The 14391-nt window shown below is 36.8% G+C and overlaps 1 protein-coding gene across 1 annotated transcript; it reads right to left on the bottom strand.

Moving 5' to 3' along the window:
- Window positions 1-811: 811 nt before the first annotated feature.
- On the bottom strand, window positions 812-10918 carry LOC146737842 (charged multivesicular body protein 3-like). Its single transcript, XM_085504703.1, has 6 exons — window positions 10815-10918; window positions 8667-8727; window positions 5917-6096; window positions 3168-3289; window positions 2481-2595; window positions 812-1200 (listed from the first exon to the last, which is right to left on the bottom strand). Exons 1-6 carry the CDS (start codon window positions 10854-10856, stop codon window positions 1067-1069), a joined length of 654 nt encoding a protein of 217 aa, XP_085360829.1. The 5' UTR covers window positions 10857-10918; the 3' UTR covers window positions 812-1066.
- Window positions 10919-14391: the final 3473 nt, after the last annotated feature.

Here is a 14391-nt window from a genome sequence, read left to right on the forward strand (position 1 = left end):
AAAAAAATAATATATATTTGTACAATTTCCTTTTTCAGTCAGACCTGGTGTGAATTGCTAAGCTATAAGATTAGATCAAAGGTAGCAATTTGTGCTATTCAATCTGAGATTAATTAGATTCACCTAATCTTGTCACCAAATGTTCATTGCAAAAACATAATAATATAAGATCTATTTTAACTATGAAAAAAAACCCTTAGAAATCTTGATGTGCATGATATAAATCTCCACAAATATACAAGATACAGACATAAAGTAAAACTATGAGGTGAAGACTAAGTAGGTATGTACACAGCACAGATTGTGTCAAAAGAAACAGATTTCACCTAACAAACCACCACTTGACCCTGTCTAAGGGATAGGCTTGATGACAGTACAGGATACAGAAATATAAAACCAAATGTAGACAAGTCATTCATTAGAATGGCAGCAAAGTGGCCATAATGGATAAGTCATTCATTAGAATGGCAGCAAAGTGGCCATAATGGATAAGTCATCCATTAGAATGGCAGCAAAGTGGCCATAATGGATACATTGTAAGTCATTCATTAGAATGACAGCAAAGTGGCCATAATGAATAAGTCATCCATTAGAATGGCAGCCAAGCGGCCATATTGGATCACAAATTGTATCTCTAACCATTGACAGCTGGCTGTTTTCACTTGTATCTACTTTACAAGATCCATAACTCACAAAAGTACATACAGAAAATAGGCACAGGGATTATTAAACCTGCAAAAATTAAAATGAATACTTTTGAGATAAAAAAATAATGTTAGATATGATAATCCTTAATTGTAATGGTGGATGTCTCAATACTATCCCTATGCCATCAGTGTAATACATGCATGTATAGGAAGGGAAATTTGTAAGTAATATATAAATATTATATTACAAGTAAATTAATAGTTTCTGATCATCAAGTGTTTCTAGTTTAATAATGTTGATGACAACCACATCAGTGACAACAATGATGATGATGCCATTGATATGGAACATACTGCATCCCTGTATTCACTTCTATGTGTCTATATACATTTTCATGTAAGTCTGTTTTCTTCAAGTATTAACTTCTAAGTGCTTCTAGTCTGGCTTGCATTTCTTCTATTTCTTCCTCTTCATCACTTTCCGGCATGGCCGACGCACCACCTGGTGTTGGTAATTCATCTTCCACAGCACTGGGAGCCTTACCTAGAGCACCTATGAATATAATTATAATTGTTTTATTATAATCAATATTATTAGAACATCATTTCATCAGGAAGTGAACTTCACAGAGACATCACAGGCCATTGCCTTGATGCCCAATATGTTTTGCTGTGTCTTTTTCTAGTGCCTATGTTATTTCTACAAGGCCAAGGCAATTTAATAAATTGTGGCCTTTAAAATAGATGCCCTCTGAACTGCAAAGTCCTGATGATGTGTGTACTTGACAATAGATATACAGAGGTGATGTAATATGGTATGCTTAATCCTCATACAAGCCATTGGCAAGAATTGATGCTACTCATTTGGAGGACTCTCAATAGAATGTTTGCTATATACACTTGGAGGATCACAATTAAGCATGGGTTTTCTATTATTTTGTATTCACTTCAGTATCACTCAAGAGTCAACATTTTTATCACAATATGATAGTTAGGAATTTGAGAGCGAATACGAACTATTTCACTTGTTACAATCACAATGAAAAGAGCAATATTTGACACAGATATCTAACAAATAATCTTCGATTGAAAATGACGAAAAAGATTGTTCATTATGAAAAATTTAATTTCTTTTTACAGGATGTAGTTTTGTGAGAGCTTATTTATAGGTATATAAGTATGGGCGAGATATGCATTGAAGAACATGTGAATTGAAGCCACACAAACTATGATATGATACCAAAACCGCAAAAGAAACCTTTCTAGCAACCCTAAAGCAAATTAGTAAGTCGGTGAAAGAACTGCTTTGTGTTCAACTCAGATTGTTTGGTAGCATCCTTGTATATTCGCAAAGCATGTAATATGTGTTTTTTGCATTTTTGAACGTGGCAATAATCTCGTTCATTTTTGTTTATGCAATAACATGTTTCTAAGCACCCACTAAGTTCTTTAATTCTATTGGGTAGAATTACGTTTGATTGACACACACAGGACAGAAGTGTTTTCAGACGTTTGTAAATTTGCTTTTCATGAGATCTTCACCAAGTTATCCTTAATATTATTCATAGAAGTAAGGCAGGTTATTCCTAATTTCTTGCCAATAATGCATCAAATATTTGAAAATAGTTACAAAATATATTGAACAATACAATTTTTGGACAAGTGGCAGAGTTCGTTTGTTTGTGATTTGTAACCTCTATTTATCGCATACAAATATAATATTAGTGTCAGGATGGCTGCCTTATGTATGCCACTGAGTGGGATTTAAAACTAGATTTAAAACAACCATTAATATTCTGCTATAAATTGGAGATGAGATACGTGAAAGCCTACCTGCTGTCAGTTCAAATAGTATTTTATCAACTTCTTCTCCAGCAGCCTCCTCCAAATCATCTTCATCTTCCATATTCTCAAAAACATCATCCATCATTTCTTCTATAATACCAGCCTGTAATGTAACAGAGAAGTCACATGACCATGAAAATACAGGCAATTACGTACAGCGCCCTCATGTGGCAGAATGCCAATACTGCAGCATGACATACAACAGACTAAAATGCGCATCACATGACTACCAAGGTGTTGTTGGTTGATGTTTTGGAAATTGCACATCTGGTAAAGCAAAATCAATCATACAAACAGAGTAAAGAATGTCCCTTTGGTATAGAGAAATACCCTTACAAATAATAGATGCTTCTAAAAACCATTTAGTGTATATATCTTTATGAAATTATACCATTTCAAATATTTCATATTGTCAATGAATCCTTGAACCAATCAATATATATATATATAGACATGTACATGGGTTCAAAAAAAATATTCCCTTCTTGTGAGAGTAAAGTTATGGTTATCGATGTACATGAAAAGCAGCCATTTTTGGAAAAGGAACATAAATTTCACAGAGTTTTGAATACACCTTTATTTCTGCATTACTTTGTGTCTTTAAAAATTTTAACAAATTTATGGGATAAACAGGATATGAAATTCATGACTCTAAAATCTCAAATTAATCAATACCTTCATCATTTCTTTTGACATTTCCATCATATTAGCGCTGATTTCAGGTAATCTGACGAGTGACTGCATTGCTTTCATCACCTCTGTGCTTTTTTGTATTGATCCACTCATCTTTACTATTGCTGTAAACAATCATATAAAAACAATGTTTGGCATGTGTCGCCCAAATGGGTACATGTGCAGGTGTCGCCCAAATGGTATATGTGCAGGTGTCACCCAAATGGGTCTATGTGCAGGTGTCACCCAAATGGGTCTATGTGCAGGTGTCACCCAATTGGGTCTATGTGCAGGTGTCACTCAAATGGGTACATGTGCAGGTGTCACTCAAATGGGTACATGTGCATGTGTCACCCAAATGGGTACATGTGCAGGTGTCACCCAAATGGGTACATGTGCAGGTGTCACCAAAATGGGTACATGTGCAGGTGTCACTCAAATGGGTACATGTGCAGGTGTCACTCAAATGGGTACATGTGCAGGTGTCACCCAAATGGGTCTATGTGCAGGTGTCACCCAAATGGGTACATGTGCAGGTGTCACCCAAATGCGTACATGTGCAGGTGTCACTCAAATGGGTACATGTGCAGGTGTCACTCAAATGGGTACATGTGCAGGTGTCACCCAAATGGGTCTATGTGCAGGTGTCACCCAAATGGGTCTATGTGCAGGTGTCACCCAAATGGGTCTATGTGCAGGTGCCACCCAAATGGGTACATGTGCAGGTGTCACCCAAATGGGTACATGTGCAGGTGTCACTCAAATGGGTGCAGGTGTCACTCAAATGGGTACATGTGCAGGTGTCACTCAAATGGGTACATGTGCAGGTGTCACCCAAATGGGTACATGTGCAGGTGTCACCCAAATGGGTACATGTACAGGTGTCACCCAAATGGGTCTATGTGCAGGTGTCACCCAAATGGGTCTATGTGCAGGTGTCACCCAAATGGGTCTATGTGCAGGTGTCACCCAAATGGGTACATGTGCAGGTGTCACCCAAATGGGTACATGTGCAGGTGTCACCCAAATGGGTCTATGTGCAGGTGTCACCCAAATGGGTCTATGTGCAGGTGTCACCCAAATGGGTCTATGTGCAGGTGTCACCCAAATGGGTACATGTGCAGGTGTCACCCAAATGGGTACATGTGCAGGTGTCACTCAAATGGGTACATGTGCAGGTGTCACTCAAATGGGTACATGTGCAGGTGTCACTCAAATGGGTACATGTGCAGGTGTCACTCAAATGGGTGCAGGTGTCACTCAAATGGGTACATGTGCAGGTGTCACCCAAATGGGTACATGTACAGGTGTCACCCAAATGGGTCTATGTGCAGGTGTCACCCAAATGGGTCTATGTGCAGGTGTCACCCAAATGGGTCTATGTGCAGGTGTCACCCAAATGGGTACATGTGCAGGTGTCACCCAAATGGGTACATGTGCAGGTGTCACTCAAATGGGTACATGTGCAGGTGTCACTCAAATGGGTACGGGTGCAGGTGTCACTCAAATGGGTGCAGGTGTCACTCAAATGGGTACATGTGCAGGTGTCACTCAAATGGGTACATGTGCAGGTGTCACTCAAATGGGTACATGTGCAGGTGTCACTCAAATGGGTACATGTGCAGGTGTCACTCAAATGGGTACATGTGCAGGTGTCACTCAAATGGGTACATGTGCAGGTGTCACTCAAATGGGTACATGTACAGGTGTCACCCAAATGGGTATATGTGCAGGTGTCACCCAAATGGGTACATGTGCAGGCGTCACTCAAATGGGTACATGTGCAGGTGTCACTCAAATGGGTACATGTGCAGGTGTCACTCAAATGGGTACATGTGCAGGTGTCACTCAAATGGGTACATGTACAAGTGTCTCTCAAATGGGTACATGTGCAGGTGTCTCTCAAATGGGTACATGTGCAGGTGTCACCCAAATGGATACATGTGCAGGTGTCGCCCAAATGGATACATGTGCAGGTGTCGCCCAAATGGATACATGTGCAGGTGTCGCCCAAATGGATACATGTGCAGGTGTCACCCAAATGGGTACATGTGCAGGTGTCACCCAAATGGATACATGTGCAGGTGTCACCCAAATGGATACATGTGCAGGTGTCACCCAAATGGGTACATGTGCAGGTGTCACCCAAATGGGTACATGTGCAGGTGTCACCCAAATGGATACATGTGCAGGTGTCACCCAAATGGGTACATGTGCAGGTGTCACTCAAATGGGTACATGTGCAGGTGTCACCCAAATGGGTGCATGTGCAGGTGTCACCCAAATGGATACATGTGCAGGTGTCACCCAAATGGGTACATGTGCAGGTGTATGTATAATGTATATATAGAGTTTAAACATTATTAATCAAGGCATGTCAGCGATATGGCTCTGGAACAGCATTCTCTGAAACAAATTGACCACAAGTCAGCTATTTTGAATTTGACGACATGCATCAAGATCCCATAATGTCCAAAGTTTGTAGGAAATTTGAAGGAAATTTATTCATACACAACTGAGATCCAGAAATGCTTGGCTTTGAGGAATTTTTAGTATAAAAATGGCCACCATTTGGCCATCATGAATCGGATCATGAAACTAATAGACATATTCCAAGATTCATGAAATATGTGTGAAGTTTGAATGAAATTGGTCCAGACTTGTCGAAGATACAGGTGGAGGAGATGCTTGCACACACACACATGGATGATTAGGCGCACATGTCAAAACATTATTACTTATCACTGTTTACCTAATTGGTTCTTCATCTGCATGGAGACTGAATTCATTTGAGCTTTAGCTGCATACATTCTACTGACAGCTTTTCTTGAATGCACTAATTCCTTGGCTAACACTAAACATACATCTCTTTCATTCTTCTTTGCATGCTGTTTTATTTGTCTCTTGACTTTGTCTTGTTCTCTTTGAATGGCTGTAAATAGTCATATTACACAGATTATTTCACAATAAATACCACAGAGTGGTAGACTTTTCATTCAAGACTAGTAAAGAACATCAAAAAATGTTAACTATGTTGCTGACACCCCCCCCAATGAAAGGGAAAGAATATCTTTTGCACCCCTAACTCTAATTCAAATCCTACCCCTCCTATCCAGTGCTCCTCAATATAATTGTATATGCCCCTCCTAAGGACTCCTATCTAGAGTTAGTTAGTTATCTAGGGGGATATGTGCAATTGAATTGGAGGGGGGCTGAGGTGAGGGTTAGAGTTAAGGTTAAAGCTGCAAAAGGAACTCTTTCCAATGATAGTTCCTTAATACGAAATTTTGAAATGTACAAACTCTAAAAATAAATGATGGAAGGGGTGTTCTGTGATGTGTATCAGTATTATATTTGATTGGCTATTCTGTGATCATAGATGTCCCCTTAGAGAATGGTCTGTCCACAGTCCTTTTATCCCAGGTCTAGAAACGGCTATCATTCTTTTGTCTTGGGATTCTCTGTTTATCTCCAATTCAAACATATTGCATCTCACAAATGCAAAAGTCGTCATTCTCCTCAAACACGGTTACTAAAAAAGACGGTTAGGAAACGCTATTGTTAAAAGGTGTGAATCTGCCTAATCCCTCAGAGATTTCAAGGCCCACCATTTTGTTTCATTTTTGTGTCGATCACTTGATGTTCCGGGAATTTGAAATTTTAAGCTTTCAATAAAATATCCACGTTTAGTGCACAAGCTCTACGAAGAACCACACGTACATTTCGGATGAGTACTCTTTGTGACTGTGAAAACATTCAAAATCGAGAAACGTTGATTTATCGTTTTCACTCTTGTCATGAGAGTGAGCTTGGGTCCCGGTAGAAAAAGTGACAACAATTCTAACCCCTAAGTCACTATTTTAAAATTTTTAGTATACTACTGTGCGTACTTATGAAGGTTGTGTGCGATTTGGGGGCTTATTAGAGTAAATTTTATCATTTTGCTTTCGCGTCACTGTATCAGCCATTTTGTTTAAAGTCGTAGAAATTGTTGAAAATGTATTCAACATTTTCCGCCAGTTTCATAAAATGCCTGTTTAATTGTTCTTGTCTGTCCTTGTTTCAGTTTTCTGGCAAATTATTCATGTTGCAATATTCAGCGTGCCGTTAAATGCGGTTTTAGTCAACGCTACAATTTTTGAACACATTGAACTATCGGTACAACTTTCTGGCAGTCTCTTCGCCAAATCAATTTTATCAAACCCTCTTTAACCGTTCTTAATTTCATTGGAACTGCCTGTTGTTGCATATTTGGCCAGCTTACATGCATTTTGTAGAGCATGGGTGGGTCATTTCAGTTATCTTATCGCATATTTTGTTTATTTCCAACAAAATGTACGTGGTATTATGGCTTCTCATTAAAACTTTCGCCTGGCTGAAATATAAACACTTGTATGGTTTCTTTGACGTCTTTTTTTCTGATCATGTTTTGTTGGTTTTTTTATTTCAGTTTTCTGTCGATCTTGTTATTTAGAAATGAAAATGCCATATAACCAAGGCAAATATGTATTGAATTTAAACCGAGCGACAGGTTTTGTCAGGATTCACTGGAACAACTTATACTTTAAAGTATCGACAGAGACAATAAAATGGCGTGCAGTTGTTGGTTGCAATGAACTCTGGGAAAAATTACGTCATGTTTGCGTGATTTCCTGTCTACATTTTATGTTAATGATTTATCACAGATTAGTACGCCTTTTGTTTCAAATGTTTACCTGCGACACGCATCCAATGAAAAGAACATGGTTCGTTTCCTAACCGTCTTTTTTAGTAACCGTGCCTCAAACAATATTTTGATGCATAATTCTTAATGGGATTTTGATACATGTAAGATGAAATTACCCCCTCCCTCTCAAATCAAACGACTTACATTTCCCTTGTGCTATTATTATTATTATAGCCCTAAGCTATCCCATAAACACATTTATTATAATTACGGACACAAATGAGTACAAAAAACTGTCATAAATTAAAGGGCGGTGAATGTTGCGTGGCACATGATCGAATTGCTTGTAAACCATGTATTTTACACATGCTGTGTACATCGTTATGAGTGCCATATCAAACCGGACGCCGCACAAAGATTGTCACCTTTAAGTTTGTAACCCGGGACAGACCTAGGATTTATGTAATCTGATTGATCTGAACAAAAAGTTGTTACAAGCAGAAATCCACACTTCTCGTCAAATGTGTCATCCATGGGTCATGTGACATTGTCAGCTGACTTGAGTAACTTATAATGCATCATTTGAAGTGGGAAACGGGGGTAGGTAATTCTCAAAACGAACATAATAATTACAACTTATATTTTGTCTCTACATATACATAATAGTAATAATAATTTTTAACTTTACTATAACAATTTTTGATATATTAAAAAGTATCTCCAGTACTTAAGTGGTATGTCTGATGGGACACAGTATATTCTACTACCATTTCCCTTTCCTTTGAGTTCCTAAGAGTCTACTCCTTAGAAGAATTGATAATAATGTGAAGACTTACATCTGATTTGTCTGTCTATTACTCTACCTTCTTTCCGAAGATTCCTTGCCCATTCATCTACCTAATAACAATGAAAACAACCTGGTTAGGTATATAGGTTAGGATGCTAAGAACTTGCATTAATATGTCATTCATATTGGCTTGGCTATCCAGGGAGGCTTTCAGCATGCAATGTGTGAACATGTATGAAGCAGTGAAACCATAACTATCGTAGGTATTTTGCATGAAAATATGAGAAAGGAAAGGTGTTACAGTTCTAACTAGTGGCGTTCACATTAGAGATCTCGACATGTGACGAGACTCAAGACCTAGTCGGCAGGTGCTGAAACATGTGTGTGAACGGTCAGGCCAAGTCGAGCACATGCCAAAAAAAACTTGATTTTGATCTTGATGGAAACTCGCCATGTGCTGCCTGAGCGCACAAGTGAAAGCATGCCCTCTGTGGTGAATTTAAGAAAACGTGTCTTGATCCATACTAGTGTGACATGACGATGAAGGGAAGTGAAGCTGTATATGGTGGATACTGTAGTAATAAATGAAATGAATGCAAACCGTCGTTAGTAACGCATATTTATGTGCTGCTGTGACTGGTATTTTCTTGCAATGCCACATCAACGTATACAAATAATTGTTTTTGGAATCTTCTTTGCCGTTCATGTGCACGATGACTTGTAATAAATACCATATGAACAAATGGATATAATTTCAATATAGCAATTATTATTATCATCATATGCGTATCATTTTCCCTGTTTGAGGGCGCGATTTTGGCACAAGCCGAATTGGTCCTGATGTGGGTCGCGACTAACGTGAATGCAACTGCACAAATATATACTTAAATTGCATGATAGGTGACAGCCTCTTGAAAATATAATATTCTAATACACTATCTTTCCACTACGGGAAAGTAAAGCATGTTTCATTGCTTAACCAATGACAGAGCATTATGGAGCTAGTTCTTGATAATCAAAGAAGTGTGCAGGCATTGATAAGCTGAGGTTCTCTACTCATCCCGCTCAGTATTCTAATGCCACTGTTACAATCAACTGAAGAAAAACATGACTTCCGTCTGAATCTGGTGATTTTTTATTCATTATGATTGGAATAATATTTCTTTATTACATCACCAATAACAAATTTTAGGTTTTTGGTTTAGATTTTTTTTTTTAAGAGTGCTTTCGCAAAATTCACCAGTGTGTGTGCACTTGGAGTACAGTTATTAGCGAAGTACTGTAAAATATTTTTGCTTGGAATTTATTTTGCTATTTATGATGAAGGAATGAATATAGCTGTTTCATATTTTTTTACATTCAAAATAAATTTCATACAAAACACCCAACATGTTTTTATTTCAGCAAAATTTAATTCAGGTTAAAATGAAGTATTTTACAAATGAAAACAAATATAAACATGACACCACATACACCATATGAAATTGCTCATCCGATTCTAGGAGTGCTGTTTCTGAATCAGTTCAGTTTCAGTTATTTACTTCTCTGTGCACCTCATTAACTCAAATTACAAAAATTATTACACTAATATAACATAAGAGGTTACAGTATGGTAATTAAAACAAATCTGCATAACAAAAGATAACGGAAATAGTTAGGTACAAGGTCATGGTTGCACCATGTCAACTGAAAATGTCGGAACGTCGTAAATGTCAAACTATCACTGTGTTCAAAGTCCTGTGATAAAAAGTCGATTACGAGTGCTTAAAACAAAAGCTTTTAAATCCTATTATTGAGCGTCGTTCTTTCTCTTACTTCAAGTATTTGGGATTATCGATCTGTCGAGGCTCTAGCTTAGCTCCATAGTCCATGCACAGTCCCTCTACTGTGGTCCTTGGTATGATAATGACTCATGACATCTAGTCATTATTTACACCGACGACAGTCGCACATCTGTTCGAAGCAGTATATTTCGTTCGATGGACGAAACGCAAGATCTAATACAAGGTCACTATTAATGTTGGATGACAGAAGTAAATAAATAGTCTAAACAAACCCATCAACCATGTTTACATTCGGACTGACATGAGAAGACAAGGCCAGTATGGCCGTACAGGAAGTGGAATTCCGGTACCAGAATGCTACAATGTACACCCATTATGCTTGTGGGTTTATCAAGACTGAAATGAAACCATACCTGTTCTTTTGGAGTTTTCTTGTCTGGCCCAAATAACCCCATTTCGAAGCTCAATGTTATACTACTGTTGGTGGAATGTTTGTGCGCATGTCCATGAGGTAGCGCCCCCTATCGACATTATGAACTAATCGTACGTTGGTGACTTACAGAAGGTCATTGATTGATTGATTTTTTTCCCGTAAAGAGAGAAATGGTGTTTACACAACATTATGTACATTATTATACATCTAGCTACGCGTCTGTCAATATCGTCGGTTTGTGATATTCTCGTAATTATAACCTCGTATTTATTTATCACTCATCATCCATTGGAATGGATGATGATGGATACAATACACAAAAAACAAAAGTGGCATAACTAAGCAAATACACACACACAGAAAAAGCAACAATTAAAAATTAAAATTGCAGAAAATCATAGCATTTTTTAAGATGACATCCATGTCTAGGAAGTGTTGTTGTCTAGATTCAAAACAGATATGCAAATATTGGCCTAAAGGAATCAACAGATTTTTATTGCTCTAGCTAAATCTGATTTTGGGGATATTTTTATTGCTTCCGTATATAGAATGTTTCTATGTTGGGCATAGACAGAGCAAAACATCACGGAATGTTGTTCCTCTTCGATCTGATTTGTGTTACAGAGAAAACATACTCGTTTTCTGGCAACTGAGCATGGCGCTCTGTTTCAATTCTCAGTGAATGGTTACTTAGACAAAACTTACTAATTAATTCCTGGAGCTCAATATTGTTATTGTTTGTCAAATAATTCTCTAAACAGATAGTTTGTTTAAAAAGATGGGAGGTTCTAAGTTTATTATTTCTGTTACCCTAATTTCTTTTGTCTTTGTAGAAAATTTGTTTGTTATTTAGAAGTTTATTGAATTTATTAAAAATCATAATTTTAGTGTTTCTTATTTTATTTACTGTTAAATGCTATAGTGGCGTAATTACTTATTTAGGGGTGAACTATTTGAAATCTTGCGGGCACGAGACATTGGTCAATTTCGTACTTTGTGTTCAATAATGTGCAGAGATTTTTCCTCAAGAGCATGTCTAAACATTAATTTGTTTTCGAATAAGAGTTTTTTTAAAACTTCTGTTGAAAGAACATTTTTTGTCTTACTGTCAAGCCCATCAGTACATTTTTTCGTCGGTTTCAGTCAACATTATTTTTTTTCTCCAGAATCCCTGATCTTTTCAGGTTGTGAATGGGTTCCCCTAACTACCTTGAAAATAAAACAGTTGTATTTCATTATCGGGTAGAATCCGACAGAAAACAAACATGACAATCAATGATGACTATGTGTAGCTCCAACTTTTTGAAAAAGATGACGTGGTTTTCACAGATATGTAACGAAGCATGACGACCACCGCCGTATTACATAACTTCAGAACAACCTAATTGTGTCATGTATGAACAAACATTCAATTTTGTTATGTCCAGTGTTGGGCTGACTGACCCCCGGTCATACATTCAAAATATGGTGACCAATAGTCCATAGAAGAAAATAGATGACACCCCCCCCCCCCACACATACACCAACAAACATTACCTTAAATACAATTCATGTTATTAAATAAAAAACTAGTTTGCTAGTGCTTATACTGAAATTTAACAGAACCATTATATTCTAGGGTGTCTTAGCGTATCCTATGGTGTTATCAAGTAGCTGTATGACGATGGACTATATTACAAAATTGATAATTGATGTGAAGAATTTCCCAGTCTTAACCTAAGGACTCACACTGTACTGTGTTCATACTCCCCAGGTTACTTGTATTTAGCGTGTATATAGCTTGGGAGAAATCAAATGGCAATTCACATGACTTATTTATGACTTTAGTTGATAAATGGCATAATAAATAAACAAGCCATGCATGCATGGCACAGTCCCCGTTAGTTATCAAATTTAAAATATATAATTTTGTTTATACAAATGTAGTAATATAGTTGAAACAAACATCTCAGAAGTATGGATCCAGAAGATGATGCTTGATTACCGGTATGATGATTTTTTAACATTAAAATGATCTTGTATCTTGTAGATATGACTCTAGAAGTGCATTCATTTAAACAAAATGACTGCCAGTCAGCCATTTGCAATCTGATCTGATCTGAAAAATAAAATGATGTGCATCAAGGTCCCATAATGTCCAACGTATTTACCAAGTTTAAACAAAATTCATCCATAAATACTTGATTTCAATGTTTTTTTTAGCACAAAAATGGCCACTATTCGGCCATCTTGAATCAGATCGTGAAACAAATTATGTGCATATGTATAATATTATGTACGATGTATGTGCAAAGTTTGATTGTGATTGGTCCAGGCATACACGGACACACGGACACACAAAGGAAATAACTTGATATGCAGTCATCGGTTAATTTTACGAAATACAAGTGTTCAAAATATCATGTAAAATTGTAAAAATTAACATTTTACACTAGTTACAATGGTGAGATTATTTCTTCAAATCTCAAAATTTTGCTCTGCGATATGTATTGAAAAAAGATTATATAATTATTATTGATATGAATCCTGATAAATGTATAGTGAAAATATTTAAAAAAATTGACATATAATTTAGTGAGTTTCCATGGTGATAATAGTTTTCCATTATATACAATTGGAGGTTATATCCCATAATGCATTGCTTATAGGTGCAATACAATATTTTAGTTAGACATGAACGGCAAAAGTATAGAACGGTGCAACTATATTTATCACATTGACATGGCCAATTTCAGTCACAACAACATTTGCTAATGTGCTAAGATTGAATAAAGATTGACGACAAAAATATGTTAGATTAAAAAAAATATTTTATTCCAGCTTTTAAAATAAAAAGTGCATGACAGAATATATCATATGAATTAAGTGACAGTGTAAATGAGATGATGTGTGTAGATCTGCAAACTGGCTCTATGACAGCTGGCAGTGAGAAAATGACAAACCTTGACACTATACATTCTAAATATAACAATAAAACATGAATGAGAAAAAGACTTGCAAACAATTATCACTAAAACTATCAATAGCAATGTAGTATATCAATCATATGTAGCTAGCATACTAAGGGATGAATCAGTCTCAATATTGTAATAATGCAAAGTACTTTACATGACACAATACCAACAACTGAATTTTAAACGGTGGTAGTCAATTTGTGCTGTGGATATGTATGTACATAACATATGCATATGGGTCAAATGTTTTTGAATGTACACAGTCGTGACTGACCACTGATCTGTAATTATTGGATTTCAATTTCTAATCTGTGTTGATGTTCCAAATGAATGTCAAATATTTGTTGTGATAGGACACAATATAATCTGTAGAGAAACAATTCATGCTTTCACTACTACTACCTTATGCTGAGAAATTGTACAATAGAGAATTCTAGAAGTGAGAATTTACAGTACCAGTACATAAATGTAGTGCATGTAGTCACATCTGTGTTAGTGGCCACCTTTATAAAGACCACCTGTGTTAGTGGCCACTATTAGACTATCCCAAGGCATATTGTATGAGCAATCCATGTATAAGGACTACCTGTCTTATGTGACCAC

This window comes from Saccoglossus kowalevskii, chromosome 10 (assembly GCF_978046115.1).
Source record: "Saccoglossus kowalevskii chromosome 10, keSacKowa6.1, whole genome shotgun sequence".
In the NCBI taxonomy this organism is placed as follows: Eukaryota; Metazoa; Hemichordata; class Enteropneusta; family Harrimaniidae; genus Saccoglossus; species Saccoglossus kowalevskii.

Bases quoted from the DNA above. Each gene is read 5' to 3' on its own strand.
- LOC146737842 (XM_085504703.1), bottom strand. From the start codon at position 10,856: ATGGGGTTATTTGGGCCAGACAAGAAAACTCCAAAAGAACAG. The intron at 6,097-8,666 runs GTAAGTCTTCAC...GACTATTTACAG, and splicing joins AATAGACAGACAAATCAGAT to CCATTCAAAGAGAACAAGAC. The intron at 3,290-5,916 runs GTAAACAGTGAT...GATTGTTTACAG, and splicing joins GCAGATGAAGAACCAATTAG to CAATAGTAAAGATGAGTGGA.